The following is a 23,231-nucleotide window of genomic DNA, read 5'->3' on the forward strand; positions in this document are numbered from 1 at the left end:
GCCCCCGGGGCCGCAGAGGAACTCATCCCTCCCATGCAGACAAAGCAGCAGCCACAGCAAACCCAGCGCGGCCCACAGAGCTCGTCTGGGCACTCGCAGACGAGTTTGTGTCTACATTAGGAGCATTTGGACAACTTGTAATTGAACACTGTTGGTTTTTCTGCATAATTCAATCCCTCTGGAGCCTCACAACATACTTCTCATTGCACATGGATTAGCGACTTATTTTGCCTCCAAGGCGGCAGCTACGGACTCTCTGTCGATGCTCATGTTTCAGACACCGACTCGCAGCCCTTCTAGATCCTGGCTTCTGGAGGAACATTGCTGCATCCTCCGAAGCTTAGTTCTAACCCAGTAGCGAACGTTACAAACACAGAAGCTTGTTGTTTTGTTTTATATTAAATATAGCACATTTCATTAACATGCTTCAGCTTCCAAGACTGAAAGATCACAGGATAATCCTCTTGGGATGAATCCCCTCCCAAACATTTTAACGATGAACAGAAGCAAAGGAATTTATCTGACATGATCTATAATAAGATTTCAATATAACATTCAGCCTACAGCATTTCTAAATATGGCCAAAGATCACTGAAGTTATTTGGCATTATTTCATCTTACAAGGATTTTCTTTCACTTATTCTGCTGTGTTTGCATACGTGGGATTCCACATCCATCACGGAGCAAGGTCGTCTATTGTTCACTGGGCCTTGACTGAGGTAAAATAGGTCTCAGGACTAAGGCTGGCAGGTGCAGAATTTGGACTATTTTTAATCTATTCCATTTAAAAGCCCTTTTGACATCTACTCACAACCTGCAAGTATATGAAATAAATTTAAGCCTCACCCTTAAATCAAGGGGTGAAGCAATTCTGAAACCTGATGGGCTTGTTCCCCTCCAATCCCCACCTCTTCCCACCGCATCCATTGGGATATTTGAGGTAAGGAACCACCTCCATCTTCTGCAAAATCAAAACACCTCCCAGCACTGACTGGCACGCTTCTCTTTCCTCTTCCCAAACATGAGACAAATCCCCAGGGGAAGGAAAAACAGAAAAGCAATTGAAGACAAAGCCAGGAAGACACGGGCCAAGTCCGTCTCAGTGCTGAAGAGATTCTTCTCGGAAGTCTGAGGCTGCACCTTCTCAAACAGTAACACGAGAAGAAAGTACCAATTGTGAGAGTCCAAATTCTGCTGTTCCACAGGTAATAAAGCCCATTCTGCTATTTTTGCTCCAATTTTTAGCTAGGCCCTGCAGCCCAGACAGCATTATTTCTTAAAGCAAGACAAAACGTGCATGGTATCACGGTACCAGGGTACCAGCAAGGACTCTGCCCTCAGCATCAGGACAAGAGACGTCTTCAGACTCATTTTTAGTGTGAAGCAAACGCCACCCTGCAAGATAAAGTAAATACACTCACCATGACAGTGCAGTCCTCGGAGCCACTGGCGATGACCTGGTCATTATGGGGACACCAGTCGATGTCCAGCACCGGTCCTGTGTGGCCGCACACTGTGGGGTAGGACTTGTCGATCCTGCCTGTCTGAGGGGGGAAACAAGAAACAGAGCTGTAATACACAGCCAGCACAGCTCGGAGTGGAGGAAGATGTTTCCAAACTCCCCATTAGCTCTCTCAGTATTCACAGTTGCATGAAATTTGAATCATATGATGTATGGGTAGAGGAAACAAATCAGCAACTCTCTTATCCAGCATCAACCAGCTGGAAGCTCCTGATGGTGAAAGACAAGGTTCAGAGGCTGGACTCCTCGCGGATGCAGAGATGCTTTGCTGCCCGTATCTCAGCACCTGCTGTGACACCGTCCCTCCGCCTGTCCCCAGCGTTTTGGGAAAAGGACTCAGCCCGACCACTGAAGCTTTGGTTTTGTCTGCGCTTCACAACAACTGCCGATGACAGCTAAAGATAACCAAGCTAGAATTTTAATTGAATTAATTCTAAATGAGACAAATCTAGTGATGCCAGCACAGTTGTTGCAAAGACATCAACCTTGCCAACTAGATCTACATTGTGCTGATGGGGCCTCTTAATACCCTGAAGCACTTGACTCCCCCAAACTGCTGATGGACCCAGCTGCACCATGTGAAAGGAAATAAAAATCACTCTGGCTAATCTTCGTTATCTCTCTTGGTCAAGTCCTTCTCCGAGGGGTTTTGTTTCCAGGGAATGCTGCGATGGCCTTTTCCTGAGCGCTGGGAGAAGAGAGACAGGAGGGAGAGGTCTGGGACTGGGTCGTCGTCTTTCGTGTTTAAACACGCAGAAGAAATGGCTGGTATGTCACTGCTGCCACTCCGCGGTGACATTCCCCAGCCCTGGAAGCTGCACCTCGTAATCTATGCCTCCCACCCATCTCCACGCGCAAGGCTGTTCCTATTCAACGCTGTCGTACGTACAAAGCATCGGAATAATGCTGGATACTGGCTTTGGAAAACCACTGACCTGAAGACCTCTACTTGCAGCACAACAAGATGTAGATCCAAACAAAGTTACAGAAACAAAACCACTGCTATTTCCGAAATAGAAAATTTAGGTTTCAAAAAAAAGCCTGTCTCAGTGATTCAAATGCTTTTAAAATGATTAGAAGTGAAAGTGTTGTAGATGAAAAGCCATAAACCAGATATTCAAAAATTAAAGTCTGTGTAATCCCTCTTGGATGCCATAATGTGAAATAGGATTTAAAAAATTAATACACCCAACTGACATGTATAGTCAATCCACTTTAATTTATCTAATTAAAAAAAGAACCATGCAGAGCATATGCAGACGAACATAATTCAGAAGTCGCATTACTGGCCAGATACAAACATAGACCTAAACCAAAAAATAGGACTAATTCTGTGAGGCTGAGTGACTACCTGATCTCGCTCCCAGGCAGGGCTCAGTAATCCTCTAAGAGGAGCCTACGGTAATTATTTGCAGGCTGCACGAGTGCTTGTCAGTTTAGTTTAGAGTTTTTACAGTAATTTATTACTGCAGGGAGGAAGGGAAAAAAAAATTCAATTTGAACAAATTAAACCACAAACTTCACCTTTCAGTTTTGATCACGATGAACCTGAACACCAGGAGCTGCAGCAGCCAAGTGCCTGTGACAGCGGGGACCAGGCAGCCCCACCGCCTGCTTTTGATCACCTAAAACCCAGCTCATTTTTTAAACCAGCTATCTCGTACATCCATTAGCTCTCTAATGGGCAGCGGGGAAAATGAGATGACAGAGGCTCCATGGGAGTTCTCGATGCCCGAAAGCAGAAGGGAGCAGTCCAGCCATGGGCTCAGCGTGGTTCTGCGGCAGGTGAAGCTCAGTGTTGTCACCAAGCTAGAACAAAACTCAGCCTTGACACCGAGCTGAGGAACTTGAGATGGATGCACAGGCGTGGCCGTTTTGGACAAGGACATGATGCATTTCTCAGCCCAGAGCCATCTGGATCAAGAAGAAACACCAGATGCACAAAGGAGAAGTTAAACCAAACTGAGCAGAAATACCTTCGCACCACGTTGCAGGTGAATAGATGTCGACCAGCATCACCTGCAAAGCTAAGCCTTTTCCTGCCTGGATGTGGCCAGTGACACACAAAACCCAGTTCTAACAAGGGAACAGAGCAAGGATGGGGAAAACGAGATGTTATTTAGGAGGAGTGTGGGGGATGTGATAACTCCAAGCAACCTCAAGCGTATTTATTCACAAAAATGTGCAAAACCATGCAAGAAGAGTATAAAAAAAAAGAGATGTCACGCTGCTGCAAATACAGCAGCTCCCAGGGCTGGCAGAGGAAGACTCGGCTGGGGGAGATGCCGAGATCAACTCCCACCCCTGGGCACAGCACTGCTGCACGAGAACAGCCTCCTCTGCCCACCAGCGTTCACAAATAGTGTCAAAACAGCAAAATGAGAATAAATAAGGATGCAGAGGGACAGAACAGGCGAGTGTAAAAGGCTGCAGCACTGCTCCAAGCTGCAAGAAGTTCAAGCACTTTCAGAGAAGCCGCTGACGTGCGGTCAGAGACACAAAACCATCCTCACAGGGCAGAGGAAACCACGGTGCTTTCCTGAGCACACAGCGAAGAGCGAGAGCTCTGCTCGGCAATGCTGACGCGCGCTTCATCTGCTCCATTTAAAAACAAACACCACTTCTATTAGCAACTCTGACCACTCAAAGGGGATCGAGGCAGGGTGGGGTGTCACAGGACAACAACCCGGGTCACCAGCTCGGGGCCTGGCCCAGCACACCTTCCCGTCCAGCACCCCGCAGGGTGAGAAAGGAGGGGGTTTGAACTCATATGTGTTACTTCACCACCGATTTGTAACGAGCGTCTGTGCAGGACACACCGCAGGTTCCTCCTCCCAGCATCGTTCTGGGGACCCTGTTCATGCCATCAGGCACAAAACAGCTTTAAAAACAATATTTGGGGGGCTTTGCCAAAAAGGTAAAGACCAGGAAGCCTGCAGAAGGGTATTAATGATACACCAGCTAGTAAAATGACCAAATTCTATACTTCTAAGCACAATTCCTTTGAAAAGAGACAGCTCTGCCACAAGGACACCACAAGGTTTCGCAGCTTTGCGGCCAAATGGGAGTGTTTTCACACCACCATAATATTCGCAGGTTTGGGGGGTTATTTATTTATTTTTAAAATGTAATCTGTTAATTAGTTAAGGATTTTAAATAAATCTCAAGTGCTGATACACAGCTTAAAATTAACTTGGAACGACTTCAAGAAATTAAATCCTCCTCATAATCCATCACAACTCTGGCTGAGCAACACACCACAGTAACAACTTCTGAAACTCAGAGTTGTGTTTTTATAAAAAGTCATCCAAAAAAGGTGAAACTGAGGATTACTATTAATATGCTGGATGGTGTTCACTAGGAGCACACTCAATATTCAAGCCCTGCAACAGGTGGTGAGATGATCTTACCGAGTGAACTCATTTAGTGCTTCCATGTATCCTGGATCAGGAAAAAAAGTGACAGATGTGAAAGAAAAAAAGCAATGAAATCCAGAAGGGCCAGGTAAGTGTCACAGGAAAACTGCTCCTAAAAGTGGTAGTTTTATGAATTAATTTGACTGCCTTACGATGGCTTCTCTGCCAGAAAAGGGCAACTGGTTGCAGGAAACAGCTCATGGATTATGGTAAAAATATCGGGGAGAACAGCTGCTTCCCCCAGCCCCTGGTTGTGCTCATTCAGATCCCCATTTAAAACAGGGAAGTGGCATCAAGTTGCACAAGCAAAAGCAACTCCCCCCTCCCTGCTTTGCAAAAGTTTGAGGAAGGAAATCAGGTCACCATTGCAAAGCCTGAAATACAAACACACCAGTACCTTTTCTCTGCTAGAGAAAATATTCCCCTTTTCTCAGCTAAATTGTCATTTTTTTCTCCCTGCAACGAGCTCAAGTTTCATGAAGTCCAGTTGAGTTTAATGTGCTCCAACCATGGAACCCCCAGCACTGGTTGCAGCAGCTGGTGGTGCAAAGGCGGTTGGGGGAAAATGCTGCACATCGCTCTCCCGTGACCGGGGCAAACAGCCATTAGTCACCCAGCAAACCAATCAAGGCATCCAGAACGAATTGGGAAGGTTATGAAAAGTGTTACTCCCAAAAGCTCTACTGTAACGTCACGCAATAAGAGACTTCAAGGGATAACTGCATGCTGCTTTCCAAACATCGCTTGCGCCTCCGAAAATCCCTCTGTGGTGCTTCTGTTCTCATTCTATTGCCTTGATGGTGGCAGGGCTGTGACATTACAGGTGCTACAGAATAAAGGTCCTTGTTCTGAACATAAATGGATGCACAAAGTGAAGAAAAACATGGGTGCAAGTTACTCCTGGGCAGATTCTGCTGGGACACAATAGGAAAATTTTTCCTGATGAGAACAAGTGGCCATCGGAACAACCTCCCCAGGGAATTTGTGGATTCCCCAACACTGGAGAATTTTAAGGTTCAGCTGAAAAGGAAGCTGGCCCAGCTTGTCCAGACCGGGCTTTTGCCAACACAGTTGGACCAGGTGATCCTTGAGGTCCCTTCCAACCTGGGATTCAATGACTCAACTGCAACAACCACCTACTCACACACTAGCTTTAAAAACTGAAAAAACCAACACAAACAACCCCCCCCGAAACCCAGCCTGAACTGCTAATTCCTGTACCTCAGCGCTGGGTGCACAGCGTGACTCTGGTATTTCACCTGATGTCTAGAAGAAAGCTCTAAATACAATTCACAATTAAATTTCAGCCTCAGCTAACCTGTAGCTGAGAAAGCCCTTCAGGCAGAAGATGCAGAGATTTGAAACAAAGAGACCTGCTGCCCAGAAATTACATTAAAAAGACACAGAGTCACTTGTTTGTTCTGTCCCTAAAGTACAATTTCTGAAGCAGACAATTCCCCCGTTAGCAAAATGGGGAACTTTCAACTGAAAACCGATCCGTGTCTTAAATGTTCCAGGTTCTGGGATAAGCGGTGAAACCCCTGCAGAGCGGAGAAAGGAGGCAACGCCTCTCTATGCACAGCAGATGGACGAAAAATCTGCAAGAAACCAGGATTTAGCAGCTCCACCAGTCACAAGATAACCTGGATATTTTAAAACCACCAACGTCTTGCTTTTTAGTCAGTTGTTACAGAGTTGTCTTGAATTTTAATTTCCTCCACCCAACATTCCAAACCACGTGGAGCTGCATGGAAGTCTGACCAAATTTTAGGGGGAAATACCCCTTCATAGCATCCCACCTTCAAACTTCTCTTAGAGGGACATTGCTACCAATATGAGCTGCAGTGCTAGCACTGACATGGCTCCACGGCAGCCGAAGCAACACATTAATTCATTTTAACTCATGTACTTCCATCTACACTCCACCTAAAATGCTGTAAGGCCTCAACGAGCCTATCAGAGCGGTATCTCTCAAGTTTATTTTACATACAGCTCAGAAAAGGGTGATTTTTCGCCCCCCCAGTCCTTCCTGGAGCAATGAGGACCCGGAACAGCTGATTATCAACCTACATATGGCACACTGAACGCGACAGCGTGTCGCTCGCAGAACAACGTATTCCTTCCCAAAGATCATTCCCGAGGTGTGCGCTCGCCCACCCACGTGCTCGTTGCCTCAGAGCACCCGTCTGATCGCGGTCTGGGCAAAGGGAGCACAACGAGGAGCCAGGCACACCAGTGCAAACATCTAATACAAGGTACACCCAAAGGGGACCGAATAAGCCTCTTCTGAAGGCCTTACATAACGTGACTTTCCGCTGTGGGCATCTTTCTAGAGGAACTGAAACACAAAGGAATCCTGTGCAGCAGCTTTATTCTTTGCAGATACAAACAGCACAGATTTTTCAAGGAAGGGGAAAAAACCCCACTCTTCCTTAATTTCCTAACACCCACCTCCCCCTAACCCAGCAGCACGTACCCACCAGCAAAGGCTGAAGAGTTTTATCTGGGGGTTACCTGTTTCACCTGGTGTAAGGCTCAAAGAAAACCAACTCTAAAAGCCTGCAAGCTTCCAGTTTAATGGTGATATTCTACAGTAATGCTTTGCTCAGCACCAGTCACCCACAGCCAGGATAAGCAGCCGCGTTTTCAGTTTTTCCCTGGTGTGTACAGTTAATGCTGATTAGCTTGACTTTCATCATCTACACATCATTAACTGACATAAATCACAGCTTTTTGGAAACATGTGCTGCGTTCCAAGCGAGACCATCTCTCTGCAGACCGGTCAAACCTGTGGGAATTGCAATTTGCAGCAACTCGGACGGCGGCTCTCGCTGGAGCATGGGAATGGTGAGGTCCTGGCAAAAAACCCTGCACATGTGCATGCAAAAAAAACCAAAAAAAAACACAGAACAAAACAAAAAAACCCACAAAACAAAACAGGAAATTCAGACAAAGCCTTTCCCCTGCCAGCAAACCCCGCTCGGCTGCAGCGGCCCTGGCTGCTCCTCCGCACCGGGGGATGGAGGAGGACGCAGGGATGGAGAGGACGCGGTGCAGCCCCCCGGGTCTCCGCACACCTCCCTGCCCCGGGGGCTGCCGGAAGGTCCCCCACCGCCCCCGGGCTCGGTCGGGGGGTCCCGGGGGGTCCCGGGAGGTCCCGGGGATCGCGGGGCGCGGGCGCTCAAGGGTTAACGGCCGCGCACTTGCCGCGCCGCGCCCCCGCCCCCGCCAATCAGCGCCGGCGGCCGCGAGCGCTGCCATGACCATATAAGGTAAAAAGCCGCGGCAGCCGCAGTGCCGCTGCGGCGGGAGCGGCTGCGCGCGCGCGGCGCGGAGGGCGGGGCCGCGGGGGGGAAACTCCCGCGTTTTCCGCCTCCGCACATGGGTGCGCGGAACGGGGTGTGGGGTGTCCAGCCCTAAAATCACCCACACAGAGACCCCCGACCCCCAGCGCAGGCCCGGGGAGGGAGGCGGGAGGCACCCGCTTGGGTGCAAAACCCACCGCCACCGGGAAAAAAAAAAAAAAAAAAGACTTAAAAAAGCCGTTTAAAATGAGTAAAAACCGCTTTTTTGTGATGAGCGGCGCAGGATCCGCTCACCCCGTGCGGAAGGTCAAGCCACATGAGAAGCCATCCCCAGTGACCCACACAAGCCGGGGCTGAGCAGACACGGTGCAATTAAGTCGCAGGAGGGTCATTTCCCTGCAGAGCCTGGCAGCCTCCGGAAAGCTCCAAAATGCAGAAAATCATGTTTTTATGGCTCAGTTTTAACATCATCCCAAAACCATGCCTTAAAATTAATCCTTTTCCCCCACCCCTGAATATAACAGAGAGGTTCTGGCTGTGGGAACACAATGATGTTCTGCTAAATGGGCTCAACCAGAAATCAGAATTTTCGGGTGTTGAAGGAAAGATTTCATCAGCTGTGGCTATAAAAATAAATGAGGAACACAGGAACTGGTTAGAGCAAAGCCAGCAACACGTTGCATTGCAAAAGAACGTGTCAGGCTGGGGGGTTTCGGAACCAAGTTCCTCCGGCTTTGCATGAAACATCATCATATCTGAATATTTAACAGCTGTGTGAGACCAGAGCGTCGCTGAGGGCACAAAGGCAATGACAAGAACAGAGGAGGGCAGGAGGAATCGCCGAATAAATATAAAAAATAATCAGTCGTAAGCTGGCACTTAAAAATGCAAAAGGCCAGATCGCTCAGAATTAGCAGGAATTTCTGGCAGGAAATTAGAAAACTAAGGAATTAAGAGAAAATGAAGGTTGTGCGTCCTCTGCCACCCGCATTTGATTGCACCGTGATGCAACACGTGTGCAACCGCGCGCTGCGTTGAGCAAGAAGCTCCTGATCGAGACCTGCGGCTTGGGCAAGAGCAGGACTACGATGAGCGCAAAGCAGAATGCCCACAAAGAAGGGCTGTTAACGAGTTATGAGCCAATTGAAGAGCTATTTCAGGACGCCAGGGGGTTGAGGGATAAGTGAGAAACACCCCCTCTGCTCCTGTAATGCACTCGCCACGTGGGATGGATGCTATATTGAATTCTGGTCACTATTTCTATATATAAACAGGGCAGATCTGCAAATGGAGCTAGGGAAAAAAGAAAAAGACAAGGCTGATGACAGACTGAGGAGAATTGAAGTGTATGGTTAAGAGAGAAGCCTGAGGGTCACAAAGAAAATAATGTTCCGGAAAAAGACTTTCATCACAAGAATTTGCGGGTTGAGCATCAGCAAGGCAGACGAGAGCCCCGCTCTCTGATGAGGGTGGAAAAAAAAGATGCTCTGCAATTTTTTCCATGCAGTGTCAGGGGGCATCAGGAATTCATTTCAGCCTGAAACATCACTCCTGCTCATTTGTGGGCTTTTATCCCACCGCGCTGTAAGAGCCTGCCAGGAAGGCGTTTGTACCCGGCTGTTCAGCCTCCCTCCTTTGATCCGGCCATTCTCGTGGCTCACAAGACAGCGCCCCGACTTTGCCGTGTGTTTTGCAAAGCACGCCCCTGGGGCTCTACAAATAAATTCAAAGGAGAAGGGAACAAAGTAGAGTGGATATATGTGCTCACTGAAAGGTTATTTATTGCAGAATTAGCAGCATTTTGCACAGTGGAGGCTGTAAGGAGTGTTTCCCAGCCAAAGATCAGATGAAGAAGCCTCTCTCCTCAGTACGCCAGGTACTAGGGGATAACAAGATCTGGTAGTATAATAAAGTATATATGTGTGTGTATATTTATACTATATGGAGTATAATAAAGCCTAAACACAGCCCTGTGATCTGGGAGGACCTCAGGACAGCTGCGATGGTATTTGGAAGAGCTGTTTTCTTACCAAGACTATTCCTGTTTTATACCATATAGAAAAGAGGAACTGGAGGGTTGGCAGCACCAAGAGCAGCTCAGAGCCCAGGGCCACGAGGCTGCTGGAAACCCCTTCTCAGCACCACCTCACTCCTCTGCATCCCTCTGACAGGAGTTGGGCTCAGGTGCAGTCCTGAATTAAGTGATACCGAGCTCAAAAAGCTGAACCCCTGCCAGTGGCAAAACCTGCCTGCTGCTGCCATAAATCACAGGGCTTCATTAGGAGTATGATGCTACGCTGAAACTTCTGCCATAAAGAATTGGCTCAGACTGACTGAGCAAAATGCTTATTTATCGTGTTTAATGTACAGGAAGGATTACAGTGATTAGAGACATTAAATGGGTTCTTACGTGGCATTTGTCACAACACAGGCTTCCCAGCCTTAACGTCGCTCATAAACAAGCGCCACACTGAGCAAGCAACAGGGAGAAACTTCCAAAAATAAGCACTTACCTTGTGCAAAGGCAGCACCAGGAAGGCTCCGCCGCCGCTGGCATCTACGATGATCGCCACGAAGCGCGGGTTGACGGCGCAGAACGAGCTGTCCCAAGTGACGCGGGAGACGCGGATGTCGTCATAACACTGATCGTTTTTCACCGCTTGGCCAAACACGTGCCGGAATTTGCTCTGTCGTACCACTCGCCTCATCGTGTCTGCAGGGAAGAGGAAAATAGGAAAGTTAAAATATCAGTTATGGCATCCACCAAGAATCGCTGCGGGACCCTCTCATCTGCTGCATCATCCGCATCCAGCAACACAAATATACAGCCTCACCTCCTATTCCTGCACCTTGCTTTAGACCTGCTGAGTTCTCACTCATTTTCACCTTTTTCTTTATTCTTTTAAATAAAGTTTCAGTCTTGCACCAAACACAACTGCACTTCTGAGGGTGTTTTACAGAAAGAATTTGCCAGTTATGCATCAGTTTTCCCATTGTACATGTATTCTCTTATTGCAGTAAAGGAAGTTCCTAATCCTAAAAGCAGTTTCTAGACACGTCTCTACGTATTTGCAGGGATAAATCTGGTCTCGGATTGAACTTGTTTACTTTCAAGTCAGACAGGGTCCAGGAGATGTAAATAAAAAGGCACGCTCTCAAAATCCGGTGTTCCTGCGAAGTGGTTCCACATGTTCGCTGGCTTCCATTTCTTTCTTCTAACTCCAAAATCTCACTAAAAATGTAATAAAATTAGTTTCCTAGGCAGAAAGGAGTAATGGAAACAAGCTAATGACTCAAATTAACTTAGTGTGTCTGTAGCACTTCTCCTGAGGAAAATAATTTTCAAGAAGGCTTGAGGTAGAATAGAGGGAAAGGGGAAGATTCCCTGGAAGGAGCCGTGGGCACAGCCCCACGTGCAAACAGCAGCCCTGGAAGCAAGAGACTGTCCTGCCTTCTGTGGATAAAACCTACAGAGCCCTCGCGCTTGGGAAGGACTTTTCCCATCACACTTTTCTCCCTCAATCACGGTTTGCAGCATGAGGAGCCTCCATACAGCATCTTGCTTTTACATATGAGAAAAAAGTATTTCTATGCTGTCTCTAGGGAAAACAAACAAAAATGTAAAGAGTAAAAATAAGCAGAGTCCACCTCCTATCTTGCCTCCCCCAGCACATGGAGAGGCTGGGAAAAATTGCTCAGCTTGATGGAGTTCTTTGCTCCCGACCCAGCAGCGTGATGCTCTGGAGACACCGATTCCCCCCGCGCAGCCTGTCTGCAGCACGGGTGATTAAAGGGTGTTCGCTGTCTCTGACTGCAAAGGCTCTGTGTGAAAGCCTAGTCAAAAAAATAGATTAAAAAAACCAGACTTCAGAATGATCGCTGTTTTGTAGTCTCGGAGCTTGAAAAAAAATTAACAGCAACAAAAAGCTGAATAACTAGAGGAAAGCACTTATCAGAGCTGGGAAATAAGCAGTCGCAGAACATGTTTGAAGAGGAGAAAAATGTTACCATTAACATAACAGACAGCCATCGAGTGGAATACTCCAGTTTCTGCAGAGATAAGAAAAAATAAGCAGAGTATTTGTTTTCCACCAGCTCCTCCCATCACATCCAGCTCTGAAGCATTTGGGAAGTGGCTGCTGAGGTGGCAATGCCACCAGTGTCACCAGTGACACCAGGAACAAGCCCAGACCCACAGTCACAGCCCAGGCAGCAAGTTTGGGGAAAAAACCTCAGTATTCTCTGCACGCACCGATAATGAATGCACCGATTACGGGGTCAGTGACACCGGCACAAAGGGCTCTGCATTTGTTTCCAGCATGGGCGAGCAGGTGGGTTCTCCCGGTACCATTTCTGTACCGATCTCCTGTTATATCTCCCCAGTTAATTCAGTCATTTCAAAGTGGCACAAACACCGTTTTACTAAGGACTCACACAGTTTATGAAAAAAAATAAAAGGTGTAGTTTTCAAATGCAAAAAATTTTGTAAATTATTAGGGTGCTTAAGATGTCCACGTGAAAAAGCTGTATATAATTATTAATAATTACTATCATGAACTTAGGCTTCCTCTGTACTTAACATCAGTTAACAGAATTGCGTAATGCATTTCCTGCCAACTATTTCACTGACAGCACAACTAAAAGGCCTCTTCCATCCTGGGCACGCCCGGGACATCGAAGTGTGATGGGAAACAATAAACCAGCCACGCAAGGCTGCAAAATCCAGATTTTACACTTAAAATACACAGCGATACCCTGAGAGATCATGTTCAGCTCCACAACGGGATGGAGCAGCTGCAGACAGCACCTTTCATGCAATGGGACTATGAAATATGAGGAGCAAACCATTATGCACACCGGACAGATCATTCATCACCTGGCAGCAAAGCTGCACCCATTTTTTGGGGGAAAAAAAAATACAACTGCTCCACCTGCAGTGCAATGTGGGTTTTGGTTTTGTTTTCAGGCAAAGGAAGAGATTAAGTTATCCAAAGTACATGGGAGCAGCTCTGCCAAAGCTGATGGAGGTGGGATGCTGCATCCCCGGGTGAGGCAGAATGTGGCTCCATCCCGGGTACCAGCCCCTTCCCGGGGGATTCAGAGCAGGAGCATCAGCCCTCTCAAACACACACAAACAAAACCAAATTTCAACTCAAAAAGATCCCCAAAAGACAAGAAACACGCTGTACTATCAAACCGCCCGAGGCCCAATTAAGATACATCATAAAAAAATGCAGTTCCACACCCTGTTACTAATTTGTTGCGTAGACTCACTCAGAGACCTGTCAGACGTTTCCATCCCAGTCGTAAGATGTTCGGGGTTGCCTGGACTTTTGCAGCCATGGCTTTGGTTCTGCCAAACCCTGCAGCGAGCATCGTGCCAGAGCATCATCCTCCTCCTCCTCCCTCCCCGCCAGCCGCCTCCATCCCTCGCTGGTACCCAAGGTGACACCAGGTCACCCTGGAGAAGCCAGGATGTGCTTGCAGAGCCCAATGACGTCCTTGCAAACAGCTCAGCCCTTTCCCCTTCTGAAAACACACTTTGTATGTCTTTTTGCAGCAAAACCCTCCTCAGTCACCTGCCTGGGGTGCACAATTCATCTCAAAGAAGAGAAAAATCCCCTGCTTTGTGCACGATTTTCATAACTCCTCACCCACTGGCAATGTTCCCATCCCACTGTGCATCGAGATTAATATCTGATAGTTTAAATAAAAGGTAAAGCGAAGGCTTAAACCCACCTTGCTGAGTTAACGTGCAGCAAATTGCCCGGTGTCAATATATCATGTACCCAGGGGTTTTGCCATTTGTCCCCTTTAACGCTGGGGATGTGGATGTGATAGTTAAGGAGGAAGATTATGTGTATTGTTTGGATAATTCTATCTTTCCTTTGCTTGATCAACCCCTGAACATAAAAAACAAACACAAAAAAAACCCAAAAAACAAACACCAACCAACCAAACACAACACAGAATCATCTCAAATATCAGATACTAGGTCTGCCACCCCTTCCACTCTAATGGAAGACAAACACCCTTTATCTATGGTGAAATTTTACTACTTTATTTCCCTCATTTTTACCATTTTATGGAAAGGGTATTTTTTTGTTGGTTTCCCTTCAGAGACTTTTAAAGAAAATGCAAAGACTCAGATGTATCCAAAAATATCCTTGTTTGTTCCAAGCGGAGCACACCTTCGCTGCCCTGTTCCCCACCTCCGGCTCATCCTCCTCAGCAGGAGCTCTGAGGAACACATGGCGAGCAGCCTCCCAGTCCTCATTTCCATAGCAAAGGGAGCGATTCTTGGCATTGGATCACAGCCATCTTGATCTGGCTGCTCTCCAGGGAGAAAAAGGGAAAGAAAAGAATATAAGCACGGGCTGTGGTTATAAAGGGCGGCGAGCGCGGATCTTTCAGCACAGCACAGAAAGCGAGCAGGTGAAAAGCAAAATGGGATGAGTTCCATCCCAAGCACCAAAAGGTCTTTTTCTCCCTACCCCATCCTAAGAGCATTTAGTATCCTCGTTTGTTTCTCAATACTGCAGTGCAAAGGATCCCCTCCTCCACCATCTGCAAAAAGACACAGATGAATTTGGTTGCCACAGGTTGTCTCAGCCTGGCCACCTGCCAGCAGCGGCTCCCAGGTTGGCCGCTTGTGGGATTATCAGGTGAAACACCCAAATTTGAGATGATTCACCCCAAGGAAAGGCTGATTCAGCCTCTGTCACACATGTAAAAGCAAGACCTGGGACCCTGGGGAAGGAGCTTTGGAAATACCCGAGAGGGCAGGAAAGCGCATCCCTGGCTGATGGGCTGCGTGAGGGATTTACTCCTAGAACTGGGCACGGAGCGAGAGTTTTAAAAAAGAAACTTAATTAGATCGTTGTCTGCACTGTTAAATCTTCGCTAAGGAGCTGGAACGGTCTCCATACACTTGCTAGACAGGAAATAGATTTTTTTTTTTTTTTGTAAAGTACAAATTTGGAGGATTTAAAACCTCATGACGAGGAGTTGAAAGGAGTTTAAATTTTGCCAGAGCTCCAGCCCTCAGCGAAATTAAACCAGAAGCGCCAGACACCCTGCAAAGGCCACCACAATGGAAGTGCTGATAGATCTACGGCCACACTGATCTCCTGGATCCCGCTCTGCGACACGCAGCATCTTACACGTCCTCACAGGGACGGAGGAAAAGGCCTTTGAAACTCATCTTTTGTCCCCAAAAAAATATCAAGTGACTTCCAGCTGAACTTTACCAACGATTTAACTTGGTCTCCCACTGTCTGTGCCCGCCGTGCAGCTTTTAAAAGGACCTTAGAAACGCAGGATGCCGTCAGCCGGGCCCGCACAGTGATACTTTTCATTCCATTTCTTTCTGATCTCCCATCATGATGTGTCACAAGAGTGACCATGAGTTTGCCCATTTTCCTGTTTATAAAGGATTTATCTGTCTCCAGAATCCAACAGATGTATTTCTGTGGCTTCGGAGGGTTTTCAGGCTGCTTATGCAAGAGGAAACGCATCCTGCGAGGGAACACTGGCAGGAAAACCCCCCACTAATGGCAAAATCCTGCTGAGCCCATGTGATCCTGATCCTTTCTGGAAAGGGAGGCGCTGGAAATAAAAGGTTGGTTTAAGTCACAGGCAGCCAGAGGCTGCTATCAAAGTGGGGGTGAGGAGACAGAAATTCCCTGGATATGGGAATGGCTCTTACAACAGGGTGGTACTTGGGACTGGAAAGGCTATTTAAGTGGAAAATGTCAAGGTAAGTTGCAGCTGTTGATGGTGAGAGCCCCCAAACTCGGAATTACAGCCTTACTGAAGAGGCTGCGTACGCTTCAATGGTAGCTTTGGAATAAAGGTACAGTCTCAGCTAACTATTAACAAACTAGAAGCAGATACAGACAATAAAACAAAATAATCAAGCCAGACTATAGGCAATGCCACCAGCACCAGGCATCTGAAGCCCAGGGGTTTCTCCAGGCCCCACACATTGACCAGGCAGCCCAAGGTCCCTCTGAACACCCAGGCTGAGACACCCAGGCCGCACCTGCAAAAGCGATGGGCCCTCAGAGCCGAAACCTTTTCAAAAAGTAACAGAAGGTGTTTTATAATCCTAAACCAATAATCCATCTGTGGATGTTTCAACCTGAGGCCTAAGTGCCCCAGCATGGAGAAACCACCTTCCCACAGCAGGACTCAGCCCCATCTGCAGAGCAGTTGGCCGTGATGGAGAGAAGCACCAGAGAAAAGCCCACAAGGAATCTACTGATTGACCCTTCGGAGCACTTCGAACATCATATGGCGGATAAGGTACAGAGCTGCATATGGAGTGTGGAAGCATCCAGAGGTTTTAAAACCATGAAGACGCCACCATTCCACCGCACCTCCCGCTCCACGGGGGCAAGGAGGGCTCCATCCCACCCCCCTGCCCACAGAGCAGAGACCGAGCCCACAGCCTGGGAAAAGGGGAACAAATATCACCCAGGTTATTTCCTAATCACTCACTTCTGGCATTTCTCAACTCCGGAGCGCTTGGTTGTGCAACCTCCACGGGTTCTCTGTAACCCACATGTGCACACGGCGTGTTGTACACCAGCACCAACACACCTGTGTGGATGTAGCTGTACAAGCAGTCCACATAAATACTATGCCTTACCATACTGCACAGGACAGTGTCCTACAAACGTCTCAGAAGACTCACTCATTGAGAAGAAAAGTCCTCCAGATCACTTTAAGGACGTAATTTTTTGAGACAGCAGGGACAGTGAAGACCATCTGCTCTTTGAAACCAAATGAACACGGACCAACAAGCCCCAAAGAAGCAATGTAACCACCATGGGAGACCAAGGCAAAGACGCGTCCTACAGCAACTTCAGGCCATGACTGGTGTTAGACCACAAGAGCAGCAAGTTGCCACCACTGTCACACCAGAGAACCGATCTGCCACCAGCGAGGCTGAAGGACAACTTCATCTCCCTCACCAAGCATGAAGGGAATCCATGAACTCAGCCTCGTGATATTAAGTCTTGAGATATTTGGGCAAGGGAGGAAGGGGGGGAAATAATCACATGGCCACAAAAATTTCATCTCTCCCCACGACTTCACATGAAACCTCTGGCAAGAAAAAGGAACAGGCACCAACACCTTGACACAGTCCTCCGCTTTCAAACATAAAGCTACTCCCTCTATGGTATACTGTTTCAAATCAATTCATATTAAGTCCATTGCTGACAGAACTTTTGTTTTCAGATGTTCAGAGTTATTTAAACCAAGGGTGAACACTACTACAGATGGTCACAATTCCAAAATACATCATATTTGTGCACAGATTATTTTCAGTCTTTGGTTACTTTAGTCTAGGTTGAGCAAGACCCTGCCATCTGATTTCACTTCATTTTAAAGACAAAAAGCTGGAATATGAACATAATACTGAAATTTCCAGCTGTTGCACCACTGGCAAGATGCTATTTTGGGATGGGAACCTAAACCACAAACTACCAGGGAATTCGATTGTATCTCAACTGGGGAGCCCAGCACATTCAAAAATGTAACACAACCCCAACTTAAAATAAGCTGAAATTGCTCTTCTGGACAAAGCGCAAGGTGTTGGTTCTAACCTGTGAAATACTTGATACAATTCTCTTATTCAGAGCTGTACTTTGAAACAATCATAGTAAGACCGTTATAATATGAAGAACTCCAGGTCAGAAGTGCCTATAATGTTTAAATCCTCTAGGTATCACCAAGAAACACGTGTTATTTCCTCATTTTCACATCTCCCATGCTGCAGCTGACACTCCTTTCACGTGCACGTAGGGATGCAATGGGTGTTTTCACTTAAATATTTCCAGGTATGAAATTCATCTTCTTAGGGGATCTTACTCCTCAAACCATTTTGTCGCTTGTATCTTCACGGTCTGACATTACATCATTTACCATAATTTATGGTGACAAAAGGACACCGCAGTTGAAAATCATTACCCTGAAGAGAGAGCATTGTCTGGCTTCATTTAATCTGTCTCATCCACCATAGAGCTACAGCAGTGAGCACGCACAAAAATCACTACACAAAATAATTTACCGGGAGGCCATAATGGGATGGGTAAAGAGAAACACTGCAGCAGTTACACAAACCCTGGGTCTGAGGAACAGGAATGGGTGTCAGAACAACCTCCACACCAACCCCCTCTTTTGGGTTTATACCTTTTACAACATCTCCTGGCAGCTGGCGCTGAAAGTACCAACCTCGCAGGCAGCAATGGGTGACGTACTCGGGGATATTTAACACACGCTGGGCTAAAAAAGGTCGGTGACAATGAAAATAGAAGACACAGGAGAGCAAAGTAGAGAGCGAAAAAAAAAATCAAAACCTAGGACAAAACCTCATAGAAGCAAGTAACATACATGGGGAAAAGAAGACCAGGGTACCTATGGATAAAGCATCCCAGATGTCTGAGCGTACTTCTGCATTTCAGCTCCCACTATTGCTGCCCCTGAAGACAGTTCTAGAGTCGGGGGCACCAAACGAGCTTTGCTGGGTAAGGAAAGGGAAACCTCGCACTGGAGCAGACAGACTCCCCCCTTAAGACACCGCTGCTCCAGCCTTTCAGCCTCCAAGAGCCTTCCTTCTCCTCCACTTTCTGCACTGGAATAAACACCAGAGATGCTTCTTTGCACACTGAATCCTCACCCAGTGCCAGGAGACGAAGCGATTCACTTCAAGAGCTGAACACCAGCCAGAGACGTTACACCAGCACCATGGAAGATGCTCCTTCCACCCCGAGGGACCGACTGCATCGCCCCCCTAGTGAAAGCAGCACATGGCACAGAGAGAGGCAGCAACCGGGCTCCAGAGCACGCTGTGACCCCGAGGAAAACACGAGATGGGAGCACAAACCCCTGCGCAGAGCTGCAAGTCAGCCAGCCGGTTACAACAGCCAAGCACCGGGATTCCAGCTCCGAGAAGAATGCAGATAAAATGCCTTCTGCACAGGGCTGACCTAGTTCTCTTATCAGAGCGGCCGAGCTAACGAGGAAGTATCAGTCTGTTCAGAGCTGCTACCTCAGTTTGCTGAATTCTTCTGCTCTCTGGAAGGTTACGTGCAAGCTTCTTCCAGGCTACATTCCTGAGACACATCACAAGCTTTTATATTTAACCCAGGAAATGGGCAAAAGCATCATACCAGCTAAGGATGGTGGTTACGGAAGGAGAAAAGCTCTTGCCCAGTGATTTCTCACCAAATCACCACCCACTCCCACCTTTCCCAACTAACCAGCCAAGGAACAAGCACTTTTTCCTAACACAGCAGAGTGCTAACGGCAGAAAACGACTGTATTTTCTCCTACAACATGAAGCAATCAAATGTGCACAAACAAAATAAATGGCAAACGTAAGTCTACATGTGTGACAGAGGAGCTCCCCAGTAGCTATTAGACCTGAAACTCAACTCCCAATGCAGGATATAGTTTGTACTCTTCAGTGATGAACTTAAGCTAGAAGCCAAGCAGATAGTAGTGTGTGTGTGTATATGTGTATATATACACACATACATACATATATATATATATATACACACAAATAAAACATGCAGGATTTCCCATCCTGCAGAAGTCAGAAGAGGTGCAGACATGGATGTAATTTGATAAACACAGGATTTTCTAAGGTAAGCACATCTCCTGTTCAACTCCAGTGGCTTTTAAGACATTATCTGAAACATCACACTGCTTCTCATTGCTTACAGTTAATTGGATCATTCCTTAAAAAAAAGACAAGAAGATTTATCAAAATGAGAAATCTCTAAAGGACTTGATTAGCTGTTTTCTATTCCCCCTCAATTACAACACGCCATGGTATCCACAAGAAGAAACTATAAATGTTAAAGATGTTTTAAGGAGATAAACGGTCTCACGGATAAAAGGTCACAGGTCCCAGTTCTACAGGAGCTCCAGCCTGATATCCACCATCGGGAAACCGAGCCCTCTGCTATAAACACCGAGTTAGCTGGGACACGAATTCCTCACAACTTAGAAATAAAGCAGAAACAACACATCAGCACAACCCAGGCTCACAGAGAGACCGGCCAAGTGTGAGTCAGACTGACCAAGCGAGGACGCCGCGTTCTCCAGATGGTCCGGCCTGACCACAAAGGGGTTTGCTGGCCGGAGAACGGTCCCCAGACCTGCCTGGAGCCCACCGAGAAGACCCCGCTGCCTCGGGGGACGTGAGCGGAGAGGAGTGGGATGGCCAAGGGGAATGGCAGCTCCTCTCGGGCAGCACTGCAGCCGTACACCACCATCGTGTTGTCCAAAGATTGTTTCCAGCCCTGTCATGGCAAATGTGATGGGCCAGCGCGCTGGACAATGTCATGGTTGGACTGGAGTCTCAGCACAGACCAGTGTGGCCCAGCACTCTGCAATTTGGAATGGAGACACTCTCCTCCAAAAAGCAGTAACGGGCTTGGTTAGCATACCCTAAGAAACGCTTTCATCCAAATGCTACTAAATCCGAGCCCAATTTAGCAACCTCCACTTCCGAAGCTGCTCAGTAACACCCATCCAACAGGCCAGGCATTCGTATGGAACTTCTGATGTTCTCAAAATAAAACCAACACCGGTTAATTGTCAAGGACAAGACAATATCCTCAACATAGAAGAATGCAGAAGGTTCAGGCTGGACAATGCAAACGCATTTTGGATTTTAACGCTGTACAAATAAGCTGCAAAGTGAATCTCAATTCTCACAGTTGGAACTGGCGTGTATTTCTCCAGATTTCCATTTGCTGTCCTGCCAGCTCTTCTGGCTAAGCAGCCTATAATTCAAAGAGTACCATTGTCATTCTGTCCCGTTTCCGCAACGTGCAATTTGAAATCAGGGCTGGGGGAGGGAGGAAGGGACCGGAGGAGGCTAAAACTCCAATCCAGATAGCTCATTCTGCTAACTTGATTTTAAATCTCTATCTTGTGGTACCAATTACAGCCCCTCAAACATCTGTTTCAGCAAAGGGTTCCAAGTTCAAACGCATTTCCTCTGTCATACAGATGTTCTTTGTCGCTGCTCCATGTCAGGCCGGGGCTGCCGTCCTGCACTGCAGCAGCAACCTGGGCAAGCTGCTGTCAAACACAACACAGAGCATCTTTATCACCTCTCCAGGCAGGCAAGAAAAAAAATTGGCTTAGGAAACCATATGTAGTTTAGTAAGCAGCTTTAATAAACATTCCTGCTACACTATGAAGAAAGACTTTGGATGCAAGAAGGAGAGAAATACCTTCCTACACCCACGGGCTCCCTGCGCCAAGGATGCGAGATGTTCCTGCTGGAGAACTTGTTTTCAACAAGGGGCATGGAGAATTACAGCCTGTGTTTGATGACCTTTAAGCTTTACTTACCTGTCAGCTTGACAGTCACGTTACCGCACGTGCAGCCCACGCTTCCAGCCCTTTGAGAGTCCCTGCGGCATTTACAGCGCTTCTGGAGGAAACCAGCCAAAACAACAGGCACTATTATGCCCAGATAAGCCCCAGCTGGTTTTTATGTCATCTTTCATAGTGCTTAAGAATTCCCCTAGTAGACCAGAAGATGAATGTGGCAAGCAGTGCACGTAAAGAGCAAAAAGATAACCTTTACCCCCCGAGAAACATCAAGGAGCAAAGCGAAGAGTAGAGAGATAACACCCGCGCATCCAAAGAGGAGGCCACACCAGGGTAGCCCACCTCTAAACTTCAACAAATTGCTCCAGAAAGCAGCAGCAGCCAGGAAAAAGATGCTGGAAGGCACAACGACACTCCGCTAGAAGTGTTTCGTGCCTTCACGCCGTGCTAAAGCAGAAGTAGATATTGCTGAAGTACGTCTGGCAACTCCTGTTTGTCTAAGCTGGCTCGGGATTTTTTCCTGCCTTGCAAACCCATCTCAGCAGATCCAAAAATGAAAATTAACCTTAAAAAAGATTCACTGAAAACTCACAAAAATGTAATCCACCTCCTATTCTGAACAAGACAGCTTCGTGCCTATTTACTCCAACCTCCAACATACACTATAATTAAGTTTAAGCTAAGTGCAGTAAGAAATTAAGAGTTCAAAAGCTGAGTGTGAGAATGGCCATTTATTCACACATACACATCCCACTGTGTGTGCTGGTGCAAATACATGAACCAACTGTAAAACAAGTAGTATACTTAGTGTTATATGCTAGAAGTACTTGCAGCCTCACACCTGCAAGACCCTGAGCAAAACACTTAACCTCGCATTTCCCATTTGGGAGCAAGGACATCAACCTGCTTCACAGGGGCAACTGCAAGAAACAACCGTAACGCCGACTGGTAGGATGAAAAATGCCAAGTAAACGCCAAACATATACCCCAAATCAGTTGGGTGTTTGAGATTCCAGCACAAACTAACCTATTGTGAGGTTTTTAAGTATTTAACACGAAGAGAAAATAAATATACAGTTTCAAGAGGCAAGAGTAGCACTGAGCTGCAGCCGTCGAGCCTTGCTGATGATATCTCCCATATCGAGTGATCATCTGCCCAGCATTGCCAGTCTGCCCGGCTCCCAAGGGACACAGTGCTTGCTCCAGCTTGAATTTGTTCCTGCCTGCTAATCCCTGGTGGTGCTAATTATACCCATTATCAGTCCGTCTGATTGTGCCTGACGCATGTCCAACATCCAGACCTGCAGCACCGCGGGATGTCGAGTCCCTCTCAGGTTTGCAGGGGAAGGGCATGCTGCAAGGCACAATGTTTCAGTACAGCAGGTTTATACATTTATGCGAGATAAACAATGGATTTTCAAGGACTCCAGAAATACAGTCTCTATGGCAACTATATGCAGAACTAGAGGGAAGGGAGGGGAAGTTCCCACATTCCTAAATACTCCCACCAGAGTGATTTTAAGTCCATTTTCCAGGGACTGTTTATACCAGGAATGGCAGGTGAAATGTATTCCCTGGGCTCAAACCTGGGTGCAAACATGGTCTAGTTTTAGTCACACCATC

General features: G+C 47.1%; 1 protein-coding gene across 3 annotated transcripts in view; it reads right to left on the bottom strand.

Annotated features, from left to right (window-relative positions):
* CORO1C (coronin 1C) overlaps nt 1–23,231 on the bottom strand; it is a 49,017-nt gene that overhangs the window by 12,812 nt on the left and 12,974 nt on the right. For 2 of the 3 annotated variants that reach the window (XM_065851257.2, XM_065851258.2), the window contains exons 2-3: nt 10,757–10,956; nt 1,422–1,544 (exon numbers count right to left, since the gene is read on the bottom strand). In XM_065851257.2, coding sequence (XP_065707329.1) covers nt 1,422–1,544; nt 10,757–10,951 — 318 coding nt within the window. In that variant the 5' untranslated portion in view covers nt 10,952–10,956. Of the gene's footprint in view, nt 1–1,421; nt 1,545–10,756; nt 10,957–13,982; nt 14,079–23,231 lie in introns of those variants that run through there. The other variant, XM_071816176.1, reaches the window with a different exon arrangement.

Source organism: Patagioenas fasciata, chromosome 17 (genome assembly GCF_037038585.1).
Source record: "Patagioenas fasciata isolate bPatFas1 chromosome 17, bPatFas1.hap1, whole genome shotgun sequence".
NCBI classification, from domain to species: Eukaryota; Metazoa; Chordata; class Aves; order Columbiformes; family Columbidae; genus Patagioenas; species Patagioenas fasciata.